The sequence below is a fragment of the Montipora capricornis genome, chromosome 7 (genome assembly GCF_036669925.1).
Source record: "Montipora capricornis isolate CH-2021 chromosome 7, ASM3666992v2, whole genome shotgun sequence".
NCBI lineage: Eukaryota > Metazoa > Cnidaria > Anthozoa > Scleractinia > Acroporidae > Montipora > Montipora capricornis.
In genome coordinates this window covers 19,477,015-19,496,700 of record NC_090889.1, presented here as the reverse complement: position 1 = coordinate 19,496,700, position 19,686 = coordinate 19,477,015, and the positions used below count along the sequence as shown (strand labels likewise).

The following is a 19,686-nucleotide window of genomic DNA, read 5'->3' as shown; positions in this document are numbered from 1 at the left end:
TTGAAAACGAACTCACCATGTATGCGCTGAGGGCAATCTATCTGTGGATCTATCGTCGCGGTGAATTTGAAACTTTTGGAATCCATTCATACCCTCCAGTGCAGCGAACCCCTGTAATGGAACCTTACTCGTGCCAGTGACAAACTGAAGAAATTTGGCACGATCAGCTTGGTCAAATGACCGCAATGCTCGCCAAAACCACTGAATCTGGAAGAATGAAGTTTCAAAACGTGAGCAGAGCTAAATAATAACGCACTACAAACAAATGAAGTTTCATAAAGAACATGAGCACTACAACTTTACGTCCATAAATGCAACTAATTCGATCAAAGCGCAATTTTGACAAACAGGGCGGACCCAGCATCGTTCTCTAATCCCGTTACTTACTCGGTGATCGCCAACTTGAACTTTACAGTTTCCAAAACAAAACACACGATAGGCATAAGTCACCAGATTTGTAGTCGCTTTGACGAAGGGCTAACGCTTGAAAAGTCAACGTTCTTATCTCCCTAGGGTTGTCGACTTATTTAATACCACGACATTTTCGCGTTTCAATCACCCAGCAACTCAGCAGCACAGTTTCTTTAGAAACCATACCCGTCAACAATTCGACGCTTTCCGAAGGCAGCCTGTTGTAAATGTAAATGCAAATGCTTTGTTTATAGTGGAAGTGCACTTAGCTATCAAGCTAGTTTAAAGGCACCCCACTTTTAACAATGTGAAAGAAACAATTCAAAGTTAACAGAAACATTACCAAGAACCCCAACTGGCAGGAGGCAACCAGTTGGCTACTTACAAAGCGTGGTAGAGTTGAATCCGGGACAACCGGAAACAAATCCTAACCAGAGGTTAGAACGGGATTTGAACACGAAGCCACCGCATGCAAACCCAACGCCCTAACCACTCCACCACGCTGCCTCCAAGCCTGTTGACCCAAACCATTTGTGATACCAACTACTCTATCCATTAATGGCTTCTCTCTTGAATACAAGTGCTGTGTAATAGGGGGCTTTAAAAAAGACGACGGCTGCGCAAATTTCCCTTTCGTAAACGGTCGTTGCCATTTATAACGGTCGACTACACACTTCACTTCAAAGAAAATTAAAAGAAACAAACTAAGAACAAATATTAACAAAAATTAAGACAAAAAAGGAAAAAAAAACATTTATAAAAGAAAAACTGGAGGAAAATAAGAGTCCGAAAATTTCAAGACTCGAACTCGGGTTCTTAGCCCTCACTCTAAACAGAACCCTAACCCGAACCCTAACTCATATGACCAGCGAGACACAACTCCTAGTAACCGCAACCTTTTGAGTTCTTACACCAAATGAGTGTAATTCAGAGCTAAAAAATGGAATCGGCCGTTTCAAATGGCAACGACCGTTTACGAAAGGGAAATAAGCGACGGCGACAGCAGCAACAATGACACAAAACAATAGATATCATTGGTTTAAAGAGGATAAGTTAGGGTTGTGTGCTTAGTTACCTGGCCTATGAATGAAAGTGAGGCTAGAGTCGACCTCGTTTTGATAGAAACCTCATTGCTTTTCTTATGTAAATTCAAACCAATTGGTATGAGAACAAAATCATTACCATAAAAATGGGTGGCCTGTATGTCAACTCCAAGGCTCACTTTCACTTAAAGGCCAGGTAACTAAGCACTTAACTGTAAAACGGTCTATTGATATTTAGGATAGTTCGCCAACACGGTACAAGGTAAACGAGGTGGAAAAATCGCGAAAGACTTACGATAGTACAACGTTCACATTTTGGGGTGACGTGTTCTTCGACGTAGCCGTCGTCGTTTCTTAAACTCCGTCATACCATTTAGCAAACCTTCCTATTCCCTTAACGTTGCAAACAAAAGCTTCACACACCTGTAACGAATTCTCAGTGTATTTGTGGTACTCTGTATTGGCTTTCAAGTCGTCCAAATCAATATTTGGCAACCCGGATATCAGCAACTCCAGCTCCTGTTCGTCGAAGATTGATATCAGACGCTTGGGAATGATTTCGTAGAATCCTTCAAGGAATGAATCAATCTGTTTCCGAATAGCTCCTGTCATCTTCATCTGACAGACTAATTTTACGTACTCCTTTTTGTTTTCTTCTGTGACAGCATTGTGTCTTCCGTTAGGAATCAAGTCGCGAACTTCTGACAGACCAAACTCTTGTACCTGACATTAAAAGCAGATCCCATCAGAAACAAATAGAGCGAGTTTCAATCCGTGTCGTAAAACCAAAACCAAAGTAATTACTTTGGCCAATCAAAAAGGACGGAGACAATCCAGTAAAGCAATCAAAACTCGAAGTAATTACACGTAGCCGACACAAAGCGCGGAAAACTGTGCACGCACAAGCCACGATTGGTTTTGGTTTCACTTCTGATTGGTTTACAAAAGTGGCGCGAGACCTTCAGTTTGCACCAATCACTGAGTGAAGTAATGCAAAACAAAAGTAATTCATTAATTACTTTCGACACTCAATTGAAAACCACTTTATACACAAGGAAAAATGTATTAGGAAATAATTATAGCGATACTTCTTCTTTACAAACATTGACGTCACATTTCCTTTGATATTCAAATTTGCCAACCGCGGAACAAAAGAAGCCATTGTTCCAACCGCCAATTAGGTTCTGGTTGGCATAATAATGTGAGTGACGTCACCAGAAACATTTCTGGACATACAGTAATAATAACAATGTGAAAAAGAAATAATAATGTGTGCCGCTAAGCGTCGTCACCGAATACAGCAACGACGCAGCTCAACAGGAATCATACTATGGCGCCTCTGGCTGCAGCTATACGGTCCACATGTGACCTTGCACAGCTTACAGCCAGCTGGAATCAGCTGCAAGCTGGTTTTAGCTCAGGGAGAAGACAGGAGAACACGGAGAAAAACCATCGAAGCAGAGAAGAGAACCACCACAAACTCAACCCACTTACAGCGTCGGGTCCCGGAATCGAACCTGGGGCCCGTTACTCCAAAGTCCCGAAAACTTTTCGGGCCCGAAAAGCCATTTGTGAAACTGGCAACCGCTTGTTATGGAAAGCCGATCTTTTAACATGTTTTCAAGGTAACAAAAAGAAAAATGACTGTGAAGTTTGACGATTTAAATCATCTCCGTTCTTGAGATGCAAAGGGAATTGTGACGACCGAAAATAACCCGTAAAGTTTCGGGACTTTCGAGAAAAGTGTGTCCTTCCCACATTGGTGGGAGGCAACTGCTCTCACCACTACGCCAACCCTGCTTCCCTTTTGACGGGAAGTGTCCCGTAAAATCTGAACATCAACAAAGTGGAACTACTTCAGTGAAGTGACAAGCGGAGGCCATTACATTACCTCAGTGCTAAATGTTAACTCCATATCAATCTCACTGAGGTCGTGCTCGAGCAAATAATGAAGCCCCTGATAAAACGCGTAGTCAAACGACTCCAGATCTGTGAAATGTACGGCTTTACCAAGGATGTGCTTGTAAAAGGAGCGGGTGAAAAAGCAATCCAACAACTTGTTGTCATAGATGGCTTTGGCCACGATCCGGCCAACGAATTTGAAGTAACTCAGATGATTCGAGTTACAATTAGAACTGGGATTCGGTTGATAGGTAACTCGATCCCCAGGCGATGTTGTGAATAAGGCGTAATTGGGGTTAAACATTTCCCGTGACATGATCATGAACCATTCCCTGAGTAATCCACCAGCATCTTGTCCTTCTTCCCCTTCAAAAACCACGTACAGTCGGCATTTCATCTCTTCGGATGATCGTCGGTGGAGCTCGCGGAACGAGTCTTCAAAAACGTGTTCTCGCCTCACGTGAATCGTTAAATCGTCCCTTCGGATTCCTTCGTCGAGTCGTTCGAGTTCTTGACGGAAGAAACGGCGTTTGACGTCGAAGTCGAGTACACGAGTGTGGTCAACGAGGACAGCGAATGGTCCATCGGCTAGATGTATGGTGGACTGACGAAGGATCTGATTCAATACAGTACGGTGCTTTTCTGTTGGAAAACAAGTGAAAAGTTTAGATCACAAAATAAAGACGGGCAATTCATAACGTCTCTTTTCCTGCATATTTTCTCACCAGCAAATCGAAGAAACTTTTGCGTATCTGACGGCAGGTCTGACGTCACAGATGTAACTGACATTTGACGGCTCGGGCTCAGGGGGCCTGGGGAGAGCGGCCCAGGCGAAGGAGGCACCACCTCAGCACTTGCTGACGGCAGCCGCTGACTGGCACGTGGTTGATCGCTTTGGTTTTGACTCGAAGTGCTTTCCTGTAAAATCAGAGATCGAACTTAGTTTTTATTTTGAGGCATCAATCAGGGGACATTCACCCTTATTGTTTTTGCGTACCTCCACCGCGCATGCAACCAGTAGGGAGCTTAAGCAACGACAACGGCGACGGCAACGAGAACGTCATCTCAAAATATAAATTCGCGTTATTGTAATCGCTTCGTTACTATTTCAACTTTTTTAATATGACGGGGGTGTGGTAGTTCCTCAAAAATGACGCTGGTAGGAACGGCGCTCAATTTAGGGCAGAAAATGAACATTTATCCTCAAGTAATGACGTTGTCCATAAAACCTCAAATTTGGCTATTTCACGTTGTAGTTTTGCTGACGACGGCAAAGAAATTGACAAAAGTGAAAAACACACGTGCAGGGCGTGCAAAGCTATTGTTTTTGCCTACTAAATATGCAAATTTGTGACGTTCTCGTTGCCGTCGCCGTTGTCGTTGCTTAAGCTCCCTAGTGTCGCAAAGTTCCGTCACGTCATACACTGAGCGCATGCGCTGACTGAGTGCAGCTTGCTTGGTTTACCTCCAGTGATCACACCTTTTTCAATATGAATCTCACTTCTGATTTTTAAAATGTCCTCGTCCAGGAACCCATCACCCGGAGCCTAAAGCTCCCATACTGGGCCTATGTAACGGCATTTTTACAGACGGTTCGGTGACCCTATGACGTCAGCTTAATTTCTTGTAATTGGTCATCGGGCGCCTGTGGGAGTCTCATTCGCGGGAAATTCAATCTAAAAATAAATCGGTCTGTGAAAACGCCGTTACACGAACACAGTAGAGTTGTAGGCTCCGGGTCATGGGTTCCTGCCTCGTCCCATTGCATTCCGAGAGTGGTTGGGCAAAACTAACATCAGGGAAGGTCTCAAAAGACCATTTCCAATTTCATGACTGCCTCCTCTTCAAAGCGAGTCTACGTGCGAAGTTTTTGTGATAGTAATACTTTACATATGAATGAAAACTAATGTTTTTAGAAGAACTTCGTACTTAGACTGGCTTTGAAGAGGAGGCAGACATGAACTGGGAAATGGCCTATCGGTGACTCGTCAACACAATTCCGAAATAAAAAGAAACCCACTTCGTATCAATCAAAATCACATTTCCCCTAAAAGCCCAAATTTGATTTGGAGCTCCCTTCAACATTCTACGTTTCACGTACTCAAGCTATTACCTGTTTTTCTGTGCCGTGTACAAGGAAAAAGGCTTCCACAGCAGGCTGTAACACCAGCACGGCGTGACTATCGGATGTTCTTCCCAACTCAGACAAACACTCTCCCAATGTCTCCCACAGCTCTTCCAATGTGATCTGCTCACTTAATAATGGCAACGGAGGTTCCCGAGCAGCCCCTGATGTTGACGTACCTGCTGAAGAAACCGAAAGTAAAGTTGCTTCAAAGTAACCCCAGGGAGCACATTTCTGTATAACAGGATGGCAGTCTTCGACGTTCAGAAAACAACTCACCTTGTTGCGAACTTCCTCCTTCCTGTTCAGTCCCCTCAGATCGGTTTCTATCTTGGCTACTTTCTCCTTGAGCCCTGTGTTCATTCCGCTGGCTACCAATTCTCCCATGATCCCCCAAGGGATCAGAGCGTAATGAACGCATGTGCGTGAAGGCTTCATAGATGGCTTCAGCTTCGCTTTCAATCGCCGCGATGACGGCACCAAGACCACGTGACCCTTGTATCACACGCTGAATCACTGAACTTTCATCCGTTACTAGAACGCAATGGAGGATGGAATAAAGTGAGAATTTATCGCAGTTTTAATACTACACATTCCGACCTAATGATGAGGATCGCAGGTTTAATGCAACTTAAAGGAAACACATCTGTGAAAGCTTCCAAATGATGTCAAGAAATCCATAAATAAAAAGTGGTTTTTACTGAACCGACCTTAAGGTTTTAGTGCGATACTACATATATCAAGTCAGAAGAGGGAAAAGGAGGGGGGAGGGGGGTTTGGTGGGTAGGGATTCGGACATTGAGGAGACATCTAACCCCAAGTACCCATAACTAACCCATAGCAAGTACCCATAAGTAACCCACAGCTAACCCCAAGTACCCATAGGGGTACTTGGGATTAGCTCATTTCTTCACAGTAAACAATTGCAACATGCCCGACAGACTTCAAGAGAGCCTTCACTCTAACAAAAACAAAAACGAGACTTAAGGTTTACAATCAAGTTGCGTTGAAAAAGAAATGGAGAAAGCGTTTGTATCTTAAGTAAACGACTTCCATAATCTTACTTGTCTTCAAATTTACCGGGAGCCGCCATCTTGAATAATTGAGACGCACCTCGGCTGCGTTATTAATATCGGTATCAGAACTGCAGGACAACCAAAATACATCACACTTTTTTAGGTTGTCGGCTCCCGCGGAGAAACTTAATAGCCAAACAAACGATTCTGATTTTTCCCCCTGAAACAAACACTTCTTTGAACATTTTAAAACACATTAAACTCGCTACTTTCGCAAATCCCATCTTACAGTTTATTTTGGGAGGTTATTTGCATTAAAACAATGAACATCCAGGTCACCGAAGCATGATACAGTCCAAAGAGTAAATAACTTATTGTTGTATTGTTTTCATGTAAATAAAAGCCCAAAACGTATTACATTATGAGATTTGGAAACTAGTCTACTGCAAAAATCTTTCCTTTCGATTTAAAGTTTTTCTCTTGTACCAATGGAGATTCTCTTTGAAAAAAAGAAAAAAAAGAAAAACGGATTCTCCAAGTCAAAAAAATCTCACTTCTTCTTTGCAATCCTCTTGTTCTTGACGTTGTTGAACCGGACACGGATCTACGGGCTGCTTCTCTGAGCTGCAGTATAACCTTGAGTACTCGCAGAAGAAGAGCCTGGCTAGATGTCTTGCATGTCAAGGATTGCATGGAAGGAAGATGAAGATCGTACCGCACTTGTCTGCTTTGCTGTTGTCTCCGAGCACCTCGCGATCCGCTTGGCATGGTCGCCCAGCCACCTTGGTGGCCGCCCCTTGCTGGTCTTCGAGGAGCCGTGGGCAGTACAAGTGATGCTGGCCTTTTATCTGCAAAAAAGATCGTTTCGTCATTACCACGTAACATCAATCTTCTCGATGAAATAGCGTCATTCTTTTGATTATTGCGGCTCATAACGCGCAAGCCTTTCAGCTTTGACATAGTCGCTTAAAAAGGGTAAGATGGCAAGTAATTTAACATCCTTTAGGGCTAACGAACAAAACCTGGTTGCTTTTGCAACGTAAAATGCACATCGATTTCTACACTTGTCAGACAAAGTCAGCATAACCCACAAGCTAACAAAATGGGAACGATTAAGTAAGACTGTGCTCCAACTTAACTTCTCTACGGGCAATAACTGTTGATGTGATGCGAGTGGATAAGGCGAAACATATGCGAGAAATTAGACAAGGCGCAAGAAAACAAACAGAAAATTACATGTAATTCTAAAATCAAGTAATTTCCGTGAATGATCAGATTCGCCAGTGACTGTGCAAATGCTTCGCTTTCATACCTGAATCAGTTGGCTGAAATGACACTTTGATTTCCACTAAACAGTTTCACTAGATTCAAGTATTCTATCCAGTTGCTAACCTTTTCTGACGTCAGGTTCGTCTTTGTGAGGCGCATTCCTGTTGTGTTCAATCAGTTCACTCAGAAGCACGGCAATATTTCCCTGCAAAGTTCCTCCAATGTTGCGAGCACCCTCCAACAAGAGCTGCAGGACACTTTCTCGAGTCTTTGCACTCAGGCGCGAAATTTGCAGCAGTAACGTGGTGGCGTCTTCAAGGCCTTCCTCGGAGCACTTACCCGAGGTCAGGACGTTAACAACAAGCCGCAGGTGAGTTTCCATGACAACGGATGTCTTCTCGTCGAGGTGTTGCTTAGGAACGGTTAAGGTTGCGCCAGTCAACAGGGCGCTGTCTGACGCAGAATCCTGCGACTGGGAGTCGGTGGGCGGCGTTACCTCGACCACCATAGGTTCTATCATCCCAGGATGGGACGAGGTCTCACTGGGATGGGATAAAGCCTCGTCCACTGAGCCTCCGTCGAGTGATTCCACCTCATGGGGTTCTCCTCCAGCTTCTGATGATCTTTCAACAATCAGAGACGATGCAACTGACTCCGTTTCAGAACCTGGGGTATGAGCCGTAAGATGATGCGTTGTCACACTCTCCTCCGGAACTGTCACGCTTACGTTACTAAGAGTATTTAAAGATGGCGTGACAGTTTCCGCAAGTGTTTCTTGTGCAAGTGTTTCTGGGGGAACAGTTCCCGATGACGTAGTATCACTGCTGCCTGTTTGTTTGCGTGACGTACTTGGCACGTCCGGAAGAGCAGCTGATGTTACGGATAGCAAACGCAATAGCTTGTCTGTCACGGCAACGCTCTCTTGCACTACTGGGTCGTTAAGTGCGATTAAAAGCTGTCCAATTGGAGACGTTGAAAATTCGCGCTCCTCCCCGGAAGGCGAGTCAGTGGTGGAGGATATCAGTGAGTGTGTAGAGCTTGTTTTCGCCGCGCCTTTACCTTTTCTTCCAGTCCCAGCGGTATCTAACTTCAGAAGAATATCCCAGAAGTCTGTGCTATCATGCGTTGCAGAAACAGAAGGCTTGGCTTCTGATGACGAAACCTCTTCCTTGTTGCAAGATGGATGGGCTTTTGCTGCGATAAACGGCGTAAAACTCACTGGAAAGCTTTTTGCCAGGAATAACAATGCATCCAGCACATGTTTGCAGACAAACTGCGAAGCATGCGGGTGTATATTAACAAAGGTGCTCCGTTCAAGTCCAGCTTTTCCCTGTCGCTTTATACAAAACACATTTGTCCGTGAACCGAGAGACGTACGTACACCAAATGATAGCCAAGTGTGTTGTTTCGAAGATTTCGAGTCTGATGCACAGTGTCCTTGTGTTTGCAGATATTCGTCGAGCCTACATTGGCTCTCAGTTCTACTGGACTGGGATGAAGATGAGGGCTCTCCACGAGTTGAGCTCTCCACAAACGTCACAGGGCACGATCCATCTGAATCTTGCCCGCTAGTTCTTCTAAGAATTGCAATCATAGCGCTTATCAGCCATGATCGTGTTTCCTCGTGATAGCAAAGGTTTCTAAGCACCTTATGCAAGCGTCCCGTGTTTAGCCTTGGTTCCTCCACAAACAGGAGGACGAGTAGGCAAGCAAGCGCTTCGTGATCCAGCAAATGGCGTCCAATTATCTTACGGTTTGGAGGCGGCAGCGAGGGAGGGCCGTTGGAAAATCCGCTCACCCGTCCACTCAGTCCACCCCCTGAGGGAAGCAGCCTTGAAAAATGGGATCCTCCCCCGTGGCGTGACAAGGCAGAATGACGCAGAAGAGCGGAAATTGCCGACGCACGGTCCCCACCGCTGAAAGTAAAACGTTCCTGGAGGATTCTGTGGTGCCTGGCCTCTATTTCTCTCCGGAGAGACTGGGCCTCGGAGGCAAGGTCGGTGGGCAGCAGTGGCAACAGAGAGTCATCAATGTCTGCCAACACTGTTTGGCGCAATGAAGGGGCCAGGTTACGAAGGAAAGATCCCGGATCAACAGCCTGCTCTGGAGTGGCTGTTTGATTTCGACGTCTTTCTTGTTCAATCCGCTGCTGTTGAAGCACCTGAATCAGAAATTAAGACGGAAAGATAGAGAAAATCAACTTTTTGCAAAAAATGTCGAAAAGAGTATGTAACGTAAGTTCAAATTGTAACATTGGCATAAATTCAAATTCGCACTGTAACGAACATTTTGCAGCTGAAGATGATCAACGATCGATCCAAACGAGTCTTGCAAACAAAGAAACAGCAGCCATGTTGGTGTCCCTACCCAATCTTCTGGGAGTCGAACTCTATTATTATGCAAACCTTTTTTTTTTTTGCTTCGGTGGGAAAACAAGATTACTGATCACGAGTGTGAAAACACTCTATAGAGTGTTTTCACATGACGTCACGGCGGCCATGTTGGTGTTCCAAAACAAAGAAATGGCGGCCATGATGGTGTACCAAACAAGCCCTCCGGGAATTGAACTCTATTTTTATGCAAATACTTTCATTTGTTTCAGCAATCCAATATGGCTGCTGGTCACGTGAGTGAAAACGCTCTATAGGAGACTCTAACACACCTCTTCCTGCACATCTGGAGGTAATGCAGCTAAGAATTCTGGGCTCACATTCAAATCAGTACTTCCTTCATTGTCACTAGCCACAGCGCTGCGTTGTGATGGCGGAGGTGGGTGCAGGCCCAACTGCTCCGCTAGAACCTCACGACGAATAGACTCTGGCAGTGCTTCCAAGAAGGAAGGGTCAACGCCGTCTGGGATGGGGATGCCGTCTATTGTTAATGCTGATGCCTCTCCACTTGTGCCTGGCTGTTCCGTGTCTGGAGCCGAGGAAGCAGCCGCATTTCCTTCTGTAGTAACAGCTGCCGTGGGTTCTGGTACACCAGCTAGATAAAAATGAACAATTTGTTTTTCAATGTCTCGAGGTTTCACTTACCGCAGTTCACTTTCTCAACTTAAAGGGAATCTCTTTTTTGCCCCCTTTCTTGTTCCAGTTAATCGAAGCACGACTAATAATCCAAGATGACAATCAGCCGAAATAGTAAAACAGAGATAAAACTCTTAAAAGATTTTTTCAAGGCGAAAATTGTGATCAAAGGATCTGAAATACAAAAATCTGAGCCATAGACCGAATGCAAAAATGGCCGCCAATAAATTATTCCTTTGTCTTTGTGAAAATTAGTCTTACTAGCCTTGCAGCCAAAATTCTTTCAATTTTACGAGTGTTAACGACGCTAGTCGGGCTAAATAACATAAAGACAAAAGAATAACGTGCCAGTGACAATTTTTGCATTCGGTCTATGTGTGCACCCAGTTTATCGACCCATGATCCACCTGTGCCTTGCGTGCCGTGCCTTTTGACATAATCAATTTTTAATAATGAAAGATTATTTAACAATAATTCGTCGAAGGCAAAGTGATTATCGGTGAATATTCACCGATAATCACTGAGCCTGAGGCGAATAATTGTTTTAGTATAAATAAATACACAGGTGATTATTTCCAAAAAGAGAAAAAAAGACAGTTCAACGCGAAATCATCTTCACTTACAGTGGCAAAACGACTACTGGCAGCCATTTTGTCCGTCGACGTGATTATCGGGTGATAATCCGAGATAGCGAGCCAATGAGAGCGCGCGATTTTGTATAATCACCCGTGTTTTTATACTAAAATGGGATATTCCAAAAGATATCATTTACACTGCAATGTCCCAAACATACCTCTAGCAAACAGGATTTTTTCCTAAAAATAACTAAGTCCTATAATCGTTGTGAAATATTTCTCAGATAAATAAATTTCGACCATTAAAAAAAAAAAAAAGCATTCTACAAGATAGCTTCGCTTGCTTGACGTCTAGAGGCTACTTCTTTAATCTTGTACATTGCTGCTCCTCGCTATTATTTCTACCGGTGCAATGAAGAAACGCACATACCATCAAAAGCAGGAGCAGGGGCATTCTGGGTAGGCTCAGAAATTATTGCAGCACCTGTTCCTTCGTCACCAAGCGCCATGGGTGATCCATCATTCTCTGCATGAGCCGTCTCTTGATCTGCCCCCTCCTCCTCTGTGGTGGAGACCTGAGGATTATCACTGACCTCTGATGGCAATGGCACCACATCATTTGTATTCAGGCTTGATGCCTCTAAAGTAGCGGCGCTGATGATGTCCTGGACAACGGAACTGACCGGAATTGTTGCAGGAGGGGTAATGGCAGCTACAGCTGCTGGTGGCTCTCCACTCTCGTTCGCCGGTGTCGATGTCCTTACCATTGCTTGATCGGACAATGACGCTGACGTCTCAGGTAATGGCTCATCCATACTCATGCTGACCAAAACAGAAGCCTCATCTAAGGATCCTTGCTCTGTTGCAGTAGTAGCTTCTAAATCGTGTATAGCAAGATGCTGTTCAACCTGCATTCTTTCGCTTTCATTGCCTGGGGAAACAGTTGCATCTGGTGATGCAGCACAAGCTTCTACCGATGTCGTCTGCCCTGCTCCGGCGGTAGAGCTCTCACCACCATCTTTACTGCTTTCCTCTTTCTTCTTGTCTCCCTCCTTCTTGGCAGCAGCTGCCTTTGCCTGTGCTTCAGCTTTATTCTTCTTCTCCTCTTCCCTTCCCTTGGTTATCTCTTCTGCTTGAATCTTCAATAAAACAGGAAGGATCTCTGGTTTCACGGCTGCAACACAGTAATGGACACCTTGTACGTCTAGAATTTGTCCTTCCTCTCCCCAGCGAGTCAGAGCAGAAGGCACAGAAGTCGCAGAACTATCAAAGCTTTCAAAGAATATTTCGCCAGTGACCCCAACGTCTGTGTTCCTTGGAATTACTTGTATCTCATCTTGCACGTGCCTGTTTCGGTGACCCACGCCTGTAACCAAAAAAATACCAATGCACTGAACTCACAGATCAACCTAAACTTTTTACTCTGCTAAACTAAAGCACTTAGAGTACCGAAGTGTGACGCCACAAAAAATAAATTTGTGAAATTATGGGATTTGGCGCCATTTTCAAATAGAGCGTCCTTAGAAAAGGATACTTGCCAAAAATCATCTCTTAATTGTAATTCCCAGCAGAAATATAAAGGATGAAAGTTTGATACTGGCCCATATAAATCTCTCTAATTTTGAGCTGGTTCTACACTGAAGGAACCAGAACAAATTTTGAAGGGTTTGTATGGGATGCTATCAAACTTTGATCCCTTATATCTCCATCGGGAATTGCAATTCAGAGATAATTTTGGGTATGAGGGCATCATTTAGGATCCTCTATAAGAATATGACATCATATCCCATAATTTCAAACAATATTTTTGTGACATCATCACTTCGGTACTCTATTGTTGGGACAACTTTGAGCTAAAGCATCGTATAGACTGCGAAGTTATGGGTGAAAATCGAAACTCCTTCGATATTATGCAAAAAAACTTTGAAAAAAAGATCTCTTATAATATTACCCTACTGCTTCTCTCTCCACCTGAACTCTTACGCTGAGGTCCCAACAAGATGGCAGCCGTGATACTTTAAACAAGAGAACTTCATTTTCTGGGGACCACAAGGGAACGAGAAGGACAATGGAATAAATACGTCTTATTCTAAAATGGCCGCTATTTTAGTATTCTTTTGTTTGATTGCAAATTGGCCCCTTTTGGCCTCGTTCAAGGTTAAATTTTACGTTTAAAAGCGAGGCCAAATGGGCCCATTTGCAAGGAAACAGAAGAATACCAAAACGGCAGCCATTTTGGAAAAAGGTTATAGGAACGGCCTAATAGACCTAATCGGCTAACTCAATGTTGCACCCAATTCAAATCTCCCGGGACTAAGATTCTTTGTGTATTGTATTTGCATGATAATGTAGCATTCATATTTAAATGATATGGAAATACCTGGAACAAAACGTTTTATTCCCAAAGGCTTTGAATTGGGTACAACATTGAGTTAGCCGATTAGGTCTATTGGGACAAGTGTGTAGCTTTACAGAGCTTGCCTTAGTCTGATGAGCCATTGCTCGATGTCTAACTCTCACAGACATAAGAGCTAATAAGAAACATGTTGCTTCCACTTCAAGCAAAACGCAAATGTCACCCGTAAGTTTGCCTTGGACACGATGCTAAGTGAAAGTTTGATCTCACAGCATGGCTGTGGATATAACAACTGCTGGTTTTGCTGCCTCTTACAAACACATTAAGAACGAACGTGGGAGGGAAAAAAAAGATTGCTATGGATGGAAGATCTGCTGTGTGAAAGAAAAGTACTTGAGAGTAGATGCACTTTTAAGTACCTGAATTCAATTGCAGACTATCTGTTCCACTCTCAGGTCCGAGGAGGTTCTGGATAACCGAAGGTAGCGGAGGGTGGCTCACCCCTTGATGGTGAGCCGAGTGAAGAGGTTGCGTCTGATGGCCGTGATGTCTGGGTGTGACACGTAGACCATGTACACGGGACAGGCGCTGAGCCATAGAGGATATGGTCTCTGGCTCTTCATCTTGAGACACAGTCATCATGAACGTACCAGCAAATCTACCATCGTGCGGTTCAGAGACCCACTCCAAGTGACGACCTTAAAACAAAATAAGACGTCAGAAACTATGTAAGGAATAGGGAGTTTAAGATCTACGACGCCGACATCGACGAAAACGTCACCTCAAAATATAACGTTGCACTATAGTAAGTTTCTCGCGGTTTGGCCATCTCGTTCGCATCGTACAATGTGGGCGAAGTATCCTAAAAATTAATTGGTACGAGCGGTTTCTGAGCAAAAATAGAGAACGAAAGATTCACATTTGAACGCTCACGTTGTCGTCAAAACCTCAAATTTCACGCCGTTGTTGTACAGAGAACCGCACGTTTATGTGCTAAAATGCGTGCCACACGTGCAGCACGATTATTTTTCCTCTTTTAACCAATGATATTGTTGTTTCGTGGCGTTCTCGTCGACCCACCGCGTCGTAGATCTTAAAGTCCCTAATGCGAGGCAGCAGCGCCGACGCCGCAATGAACAATAAAGATAAAAGTAAAGGAACACCTTATTTAAGGTAGGTAATTCCTTTAGCCTCTATTCTCCCAGGAAGCCGACGATGCGCTCATTTTACCACCCTCATTTCAACAGTGCTCCGTTTTAAGGGTATTTAAAGCTACTTAGGCTACACTGAAAGGAAAAAAGTTGAAACAAGGATGCGACATCCGGGGTTCGAACTCGGGAACTCTCGCACCAAGGTCCCGCACTAACCGATTGTGCCACCCTTGCTCCTTAACTAATACTGAACTTAATGTTTCAGTTTCAAATGTACTTAACGTTGAGGGAACGAACTAGGTACATTGCACAGAGATCAAATCAACTCATATCAAATCTTAGGTTGGTTTTTGAGGAGAAAGTAAAACCAGAGTACCCAGAGAGAAAAACCACTAAGAGCAGAGTAGAGAACCAACGAAAACTCAACCCACATAAGGCCGACAATGAACATGGACGATACCGATCCGAAAGGATGACAAAAATAATTTCTATCTTCCTCTTTGAAAAAAATTTTCGCTGAACTGCATAGAACTGGCATTGCGATTACAGGCACTATGTGAAGTGACGCAGCTGTTCAACACAAGCTGTAGGTCAATTATCCCTTCTTGTAGGCATTCTGCTTGAAAAGGTTCAATTTGATGAAATAGTGTACTTAGGAGCCACAGCTGTTTTACAGCAAAGATTGACCCCCTAAAACACGAAGACACACTGTAAAAGGCGTGGTGCCTTAGGCACATGCAAATGATTTATCAATCAACAATGGATGCAACCGAGCTCTGTGATAATGTGTGCAATAAAGCAGCCCCTTAATGGCAATGTGTCCCTAATATGTCATAGAATGTTACATGTCGTTCTTTTTTTTTAATTCCCATATCCTTTTTCTCACGCTAGAAATATCTTTTCGGGCTTCCGTCTCTGTGTTGCTCTTTGTTGATCACCATCTTGGATAATTAATCAGTCGTGCTTGAATGAATTCGAACAAAAGCAGTGCGTGAAGCTACCCCTTCTATAGTGCGTCTTCGTGTTTAAGTGAATCGTTTCAAAATTTAGATACATGGACAACCCACTTAAAAGGGGTAAATGACAATGACAGCTACTGCTCAGTGCTTCCCTGTAGTTGTGTTTATTATGCTGTATGGGGTGGTTCTTCGTATAGACCAAGTGCGAGTGCAACAATTCAGGCGAGGTCTACCAAGAAGTACTTCCTTGTGTTACTGAAGTTTATCAAACTGTAATTGGTGGTCCTATAGTTGACAAGTCCGTAAGTGAAATCCTTAACTGTGACAATAGGCCATTTCCGAGTTCAAGTCTGCCTCCTCTTCAAAGCGAGTCTAAGTGCGAAGTTTTTCTTATGCAAATTAGTTCTCATTCATATGTAAAGTAGAACTAACTAGACCCTCCGTGAGGGTACACTGGGTTGCCTGTGGTACGTGCAGCGTTCCACGCAATTTTTTTCAAGTTGGAGGGGGGGTGACCCAGAAGTCGTACCAGAAGTCATACCAGAAGTCATACCAGCAGAGGCCCTTTGGCTCACAGGTCTTCACACGTTCGTACGACGAAACAGATCCTTTTGTGAGGTTAAAAACCTGGCGACCGGCCTATTAATTAATCATTTGTCAGAAAGAAGAAATTCCTGTCCTCTTTAAAAAAAATTGACACGCATTGCTTACGTGTGGTAGTGAAGTAACACAGCGATTTATTCCATAATGTCAACTGAACTGTGTGTTGTCTTCCAGGAGCTTCAAGTTGTCCTTGCGTAATATGTAGCTCTAACAGTGCACGATATTGTTTTGGTATTGTGTATCATTGTAGTGAAATGGTAGAAGTCTTGGGTAAATAGCCTGAGAAGACATGTGGTTACTAGCAAAGTACTGAGCCCAGAAAGATTGAAGAAAATAAATGGGAAGTGAAAAACATTGTCTTCTGGGATGACATGTTGACCGTTGTCTTTGCGTAATATGTAGGTCTAACAGTACACGATATTGTTTTGGTATTGTCTATCATTGTAGCGCCATGGTATAAGTCTTAGATAAATAGCCCCTTGAGAAGACATGTGGTTACTAGCAAAGTACTGAACCCAGAGAGACTGAAGAAAATAAAAGGGAATCGAGAAACATTGGCTTCTGGGCTGACATGTTGATCATGCAACTTCTTTCCACCACAAGTGTAAGCGTGCACTGACAGCATCTGACAGCATCTGAAAGCTTTGTAAACAACAGTTGAAAGCTGAAGTTATACCTATTCGGCGGGGTTAGTATCTGGATGGGCGACCTAAGAAATATACCACTCAGTAACAGAAGCATAGGACCGAAAATTCTATTTTAATGCTATCAAATGCGAACCAAGCAAGATACAGATTTTGTTAGCTTGCTTTATCCAAAACAAATATTGATGTAAAAGTAAATAAATATGGATACACAGTTTTTAAGAAGAGCAGAAGGAAGTTTCAGGACGGTCGATCGAGCATAAAATATTTTGCCATCGGTAACAAAATCTACGACATGAAAACAACATTTATTTTGAACCACGAATATAAAAAGTTACCATCAGCGAAAAACAGTTTGGGAGATTTTAGTTGTTTTGTTGTAATTGTACAAGTTTGGCTGCACCGAGTAAATCGCACATCGAATTCAGCGAGCGCAGTGATCAAGTTACCGCGTTATTTTACCGCGGCATGTTTACTCGCGAAACAGTGAAGCATCTGTGTCAAATGATGCCAAGCTACCGGGTTTTTGTTTTTGTCAGTTTTCTTTTTATTTCGATTGTTATAAATTTTGACAAGAAATGTGCGAATTCAACACAAAGATCACAATCGCGCAACTCTCAGAGGTTGACCATTGTTTCTGGAAAATCAAAAATTTACTCTCCAAGACAAGGTTATTTATCACCAGGTAATTCCATCGTTTTGGTAATAGCAGCTACTTTATTATTCATCAGCGTCACAATCTTTTGCCGATTTTGGGGGTCATTTTGTTGAAACTCAAGCACGCTTCCAACAGACCTGTTTATTTTCGTGACTAATGCGTTACCACAAAAATTCTCCCCGTATCACATTTCAACACATGTATGCAAATTTGCTAAGCTCGAAAATTACACAACATGATAAATTTACAAAAGCTAGAAATTTCACAGAAATATTTTCCAGCGAAACATTTATTGAAACAAGCAACATATTTGCTATAAGAGGCAAGAAACCCTTCCTATTTCAGTTGCGTGCGTGCAAGCGAAACAAACAATCACAAAGCATATGCAATTAAATAAATTTCTGACAGTTCACATTCAACCCTTTTCGAAAGAACCTTGACCGTAAATAATAAAGCACAAAAGAGACAACAAGCTTTCATTCAAGTAATTTTTCACTGTCACATTTCCAAATATTTTACACCTTTGCTGAGTTGAGTACAAAATACCGGTAAATGTAAATGATGCGACTTGAGTAAACACTGTGATGCATTCTTGTTGGCGTTCGATTCCTTCAATGTTAATTTGTTAAATCATAGTTAGTAACTATGGTTAAATCCATAAAAAAATTGCTATTTGATTTCCGTGTTTTATATAATACCAAGTTAGTAAAATATTAGAAACAAAGCTCACTTGATATCCAAAGGCGAAAAATGAAATTGTTGTCGAAGACCATTACTCGTCTCTTACAATCCAGATATTTATTTTTCAGCGCTGTCTTGCTCATACAATTGACGATCCATTCTTGAGCTCCATGAGGGTATATTTTGTTTAAAGATCCACTAAAACGCCATTCACGTCAATGACTTATTAGTGAAATTTCCAATTGTTATACTGGAAGACTGTGCAGAGTTGAGAACAGGTAAATACAAATCTGACAAATAGCGAGACAACTGAGATAACAGATCCACTATATGGATTCCTTATCTGTCTTTGTTGAACCCACACTGAGTTACCAGAGAACTGTTCATTTGGTTTGAGTGTTGTACAAAACACCACGCTTGGCAAAATGTTAGGAAGACTGCTCACTTTGATTACGGCTCGACGGGCGACAGATTGTTGTCGAAGTCCATTACTCGTCGCTTCTAACATTCGACCGCCTGTCCTGTCCAGTATCCAATTCGCTTGCCATTATTGAGCTTCATTAGGGTACATTTTGTTCAAAGATCCCCTAAAACGCCGTTCGCGTTACATGACTTTCGACGCCATTGCCGGTTAAGTTAATCGTTCTACTGTGTCCACCAGAGAAATCTACGCATTTCCCACTACCCTCTCGATCCTAAGAAAATACGCGTAGAAGGCTCTATGCACAAAGACACCACTTAGCAGGGGAGTGACAGGCAGGACTTTTACCGACACGGAAAAAAATAAAAAAAAAAAAAGAAAACGAAAAATAAAAAAACGACGAAATTAAAGACAGATTCCGACTGGGTTGGCAACCCAGTAATTACCATCACAAAAACTTCGCACTTAGACTCGCTTTGAAGAGGAGGCAGACATGTACTCGGAAATGGCCTATTCAAAGGAAAACTACGGATCAGTTCATTCAAGCAGTCTTAGGACCCTTTCCATTTGACAAAACTGACCCGCCAGACCGGGCATTTGGAAGGACTGGCAGTACTGTAAAACACATTCAAATTAACACACTTCCAGGATGATGTATACTCCTCCATAAGAATGCGAGGGAATATCATGCAAATGTTCCATCAAATTGCTTCATTTTCTTTGCAAACTGATGGGTCTTGGCCGGCCAGTTCTGACAAAAGTAAATCACCAGCGCCCTTATTAATTTATTAATTTATTAATAATTTATTAAAGTGGTACTACGACCAAAAAAAGTTTTGTTTTTCC

At 42.9% G+C, this 19,686-nt stretch overlaps 1 protein-coding gene across 1 annotated transcript in view; it reads right to left on the bottom strand.

Annotated features, from left to right (window-relative positions):
• LOC138055761 (E3 ubiquitin-protein ligase HUWE1-like) overlaps positions 1 to 19,686 on the bottom strand; it is an 82,654-nt gene that overhangs the window by 1,122 nt on the left and 61,846 nt on the right. Inside the window, 11 exon segments of the mRNA XM_068901635.1 lie at positions 17 to 207; positions 1,878 to 2,177; positions 3,346 to 3,998; positions 4,082 to 4,274; positions 5,470 to 5,663; positions 5,761 to 6,015; positions 7,052 to 7,345; positions 7,890 to 9,927; positions 10,429 to 10,751; positions 11,798 to 12,733; positions 14,143 to 14,421. Coding sequence (XP_068757736.1) covers positions 17 to 207; positions 1,878 to 2,177; positions 3,346 to 3,998; positions 4,082 to 4,274; positions 5,470 to 5,663; positions 5,761 to 6,015; positions 7,052 to 7,345; positions 7,890 to 9,927; positions 10,429 to 10,751; positions 11,798 to 12,733; positions 14,143 to 14,421 — 5,656 coding nt within the window.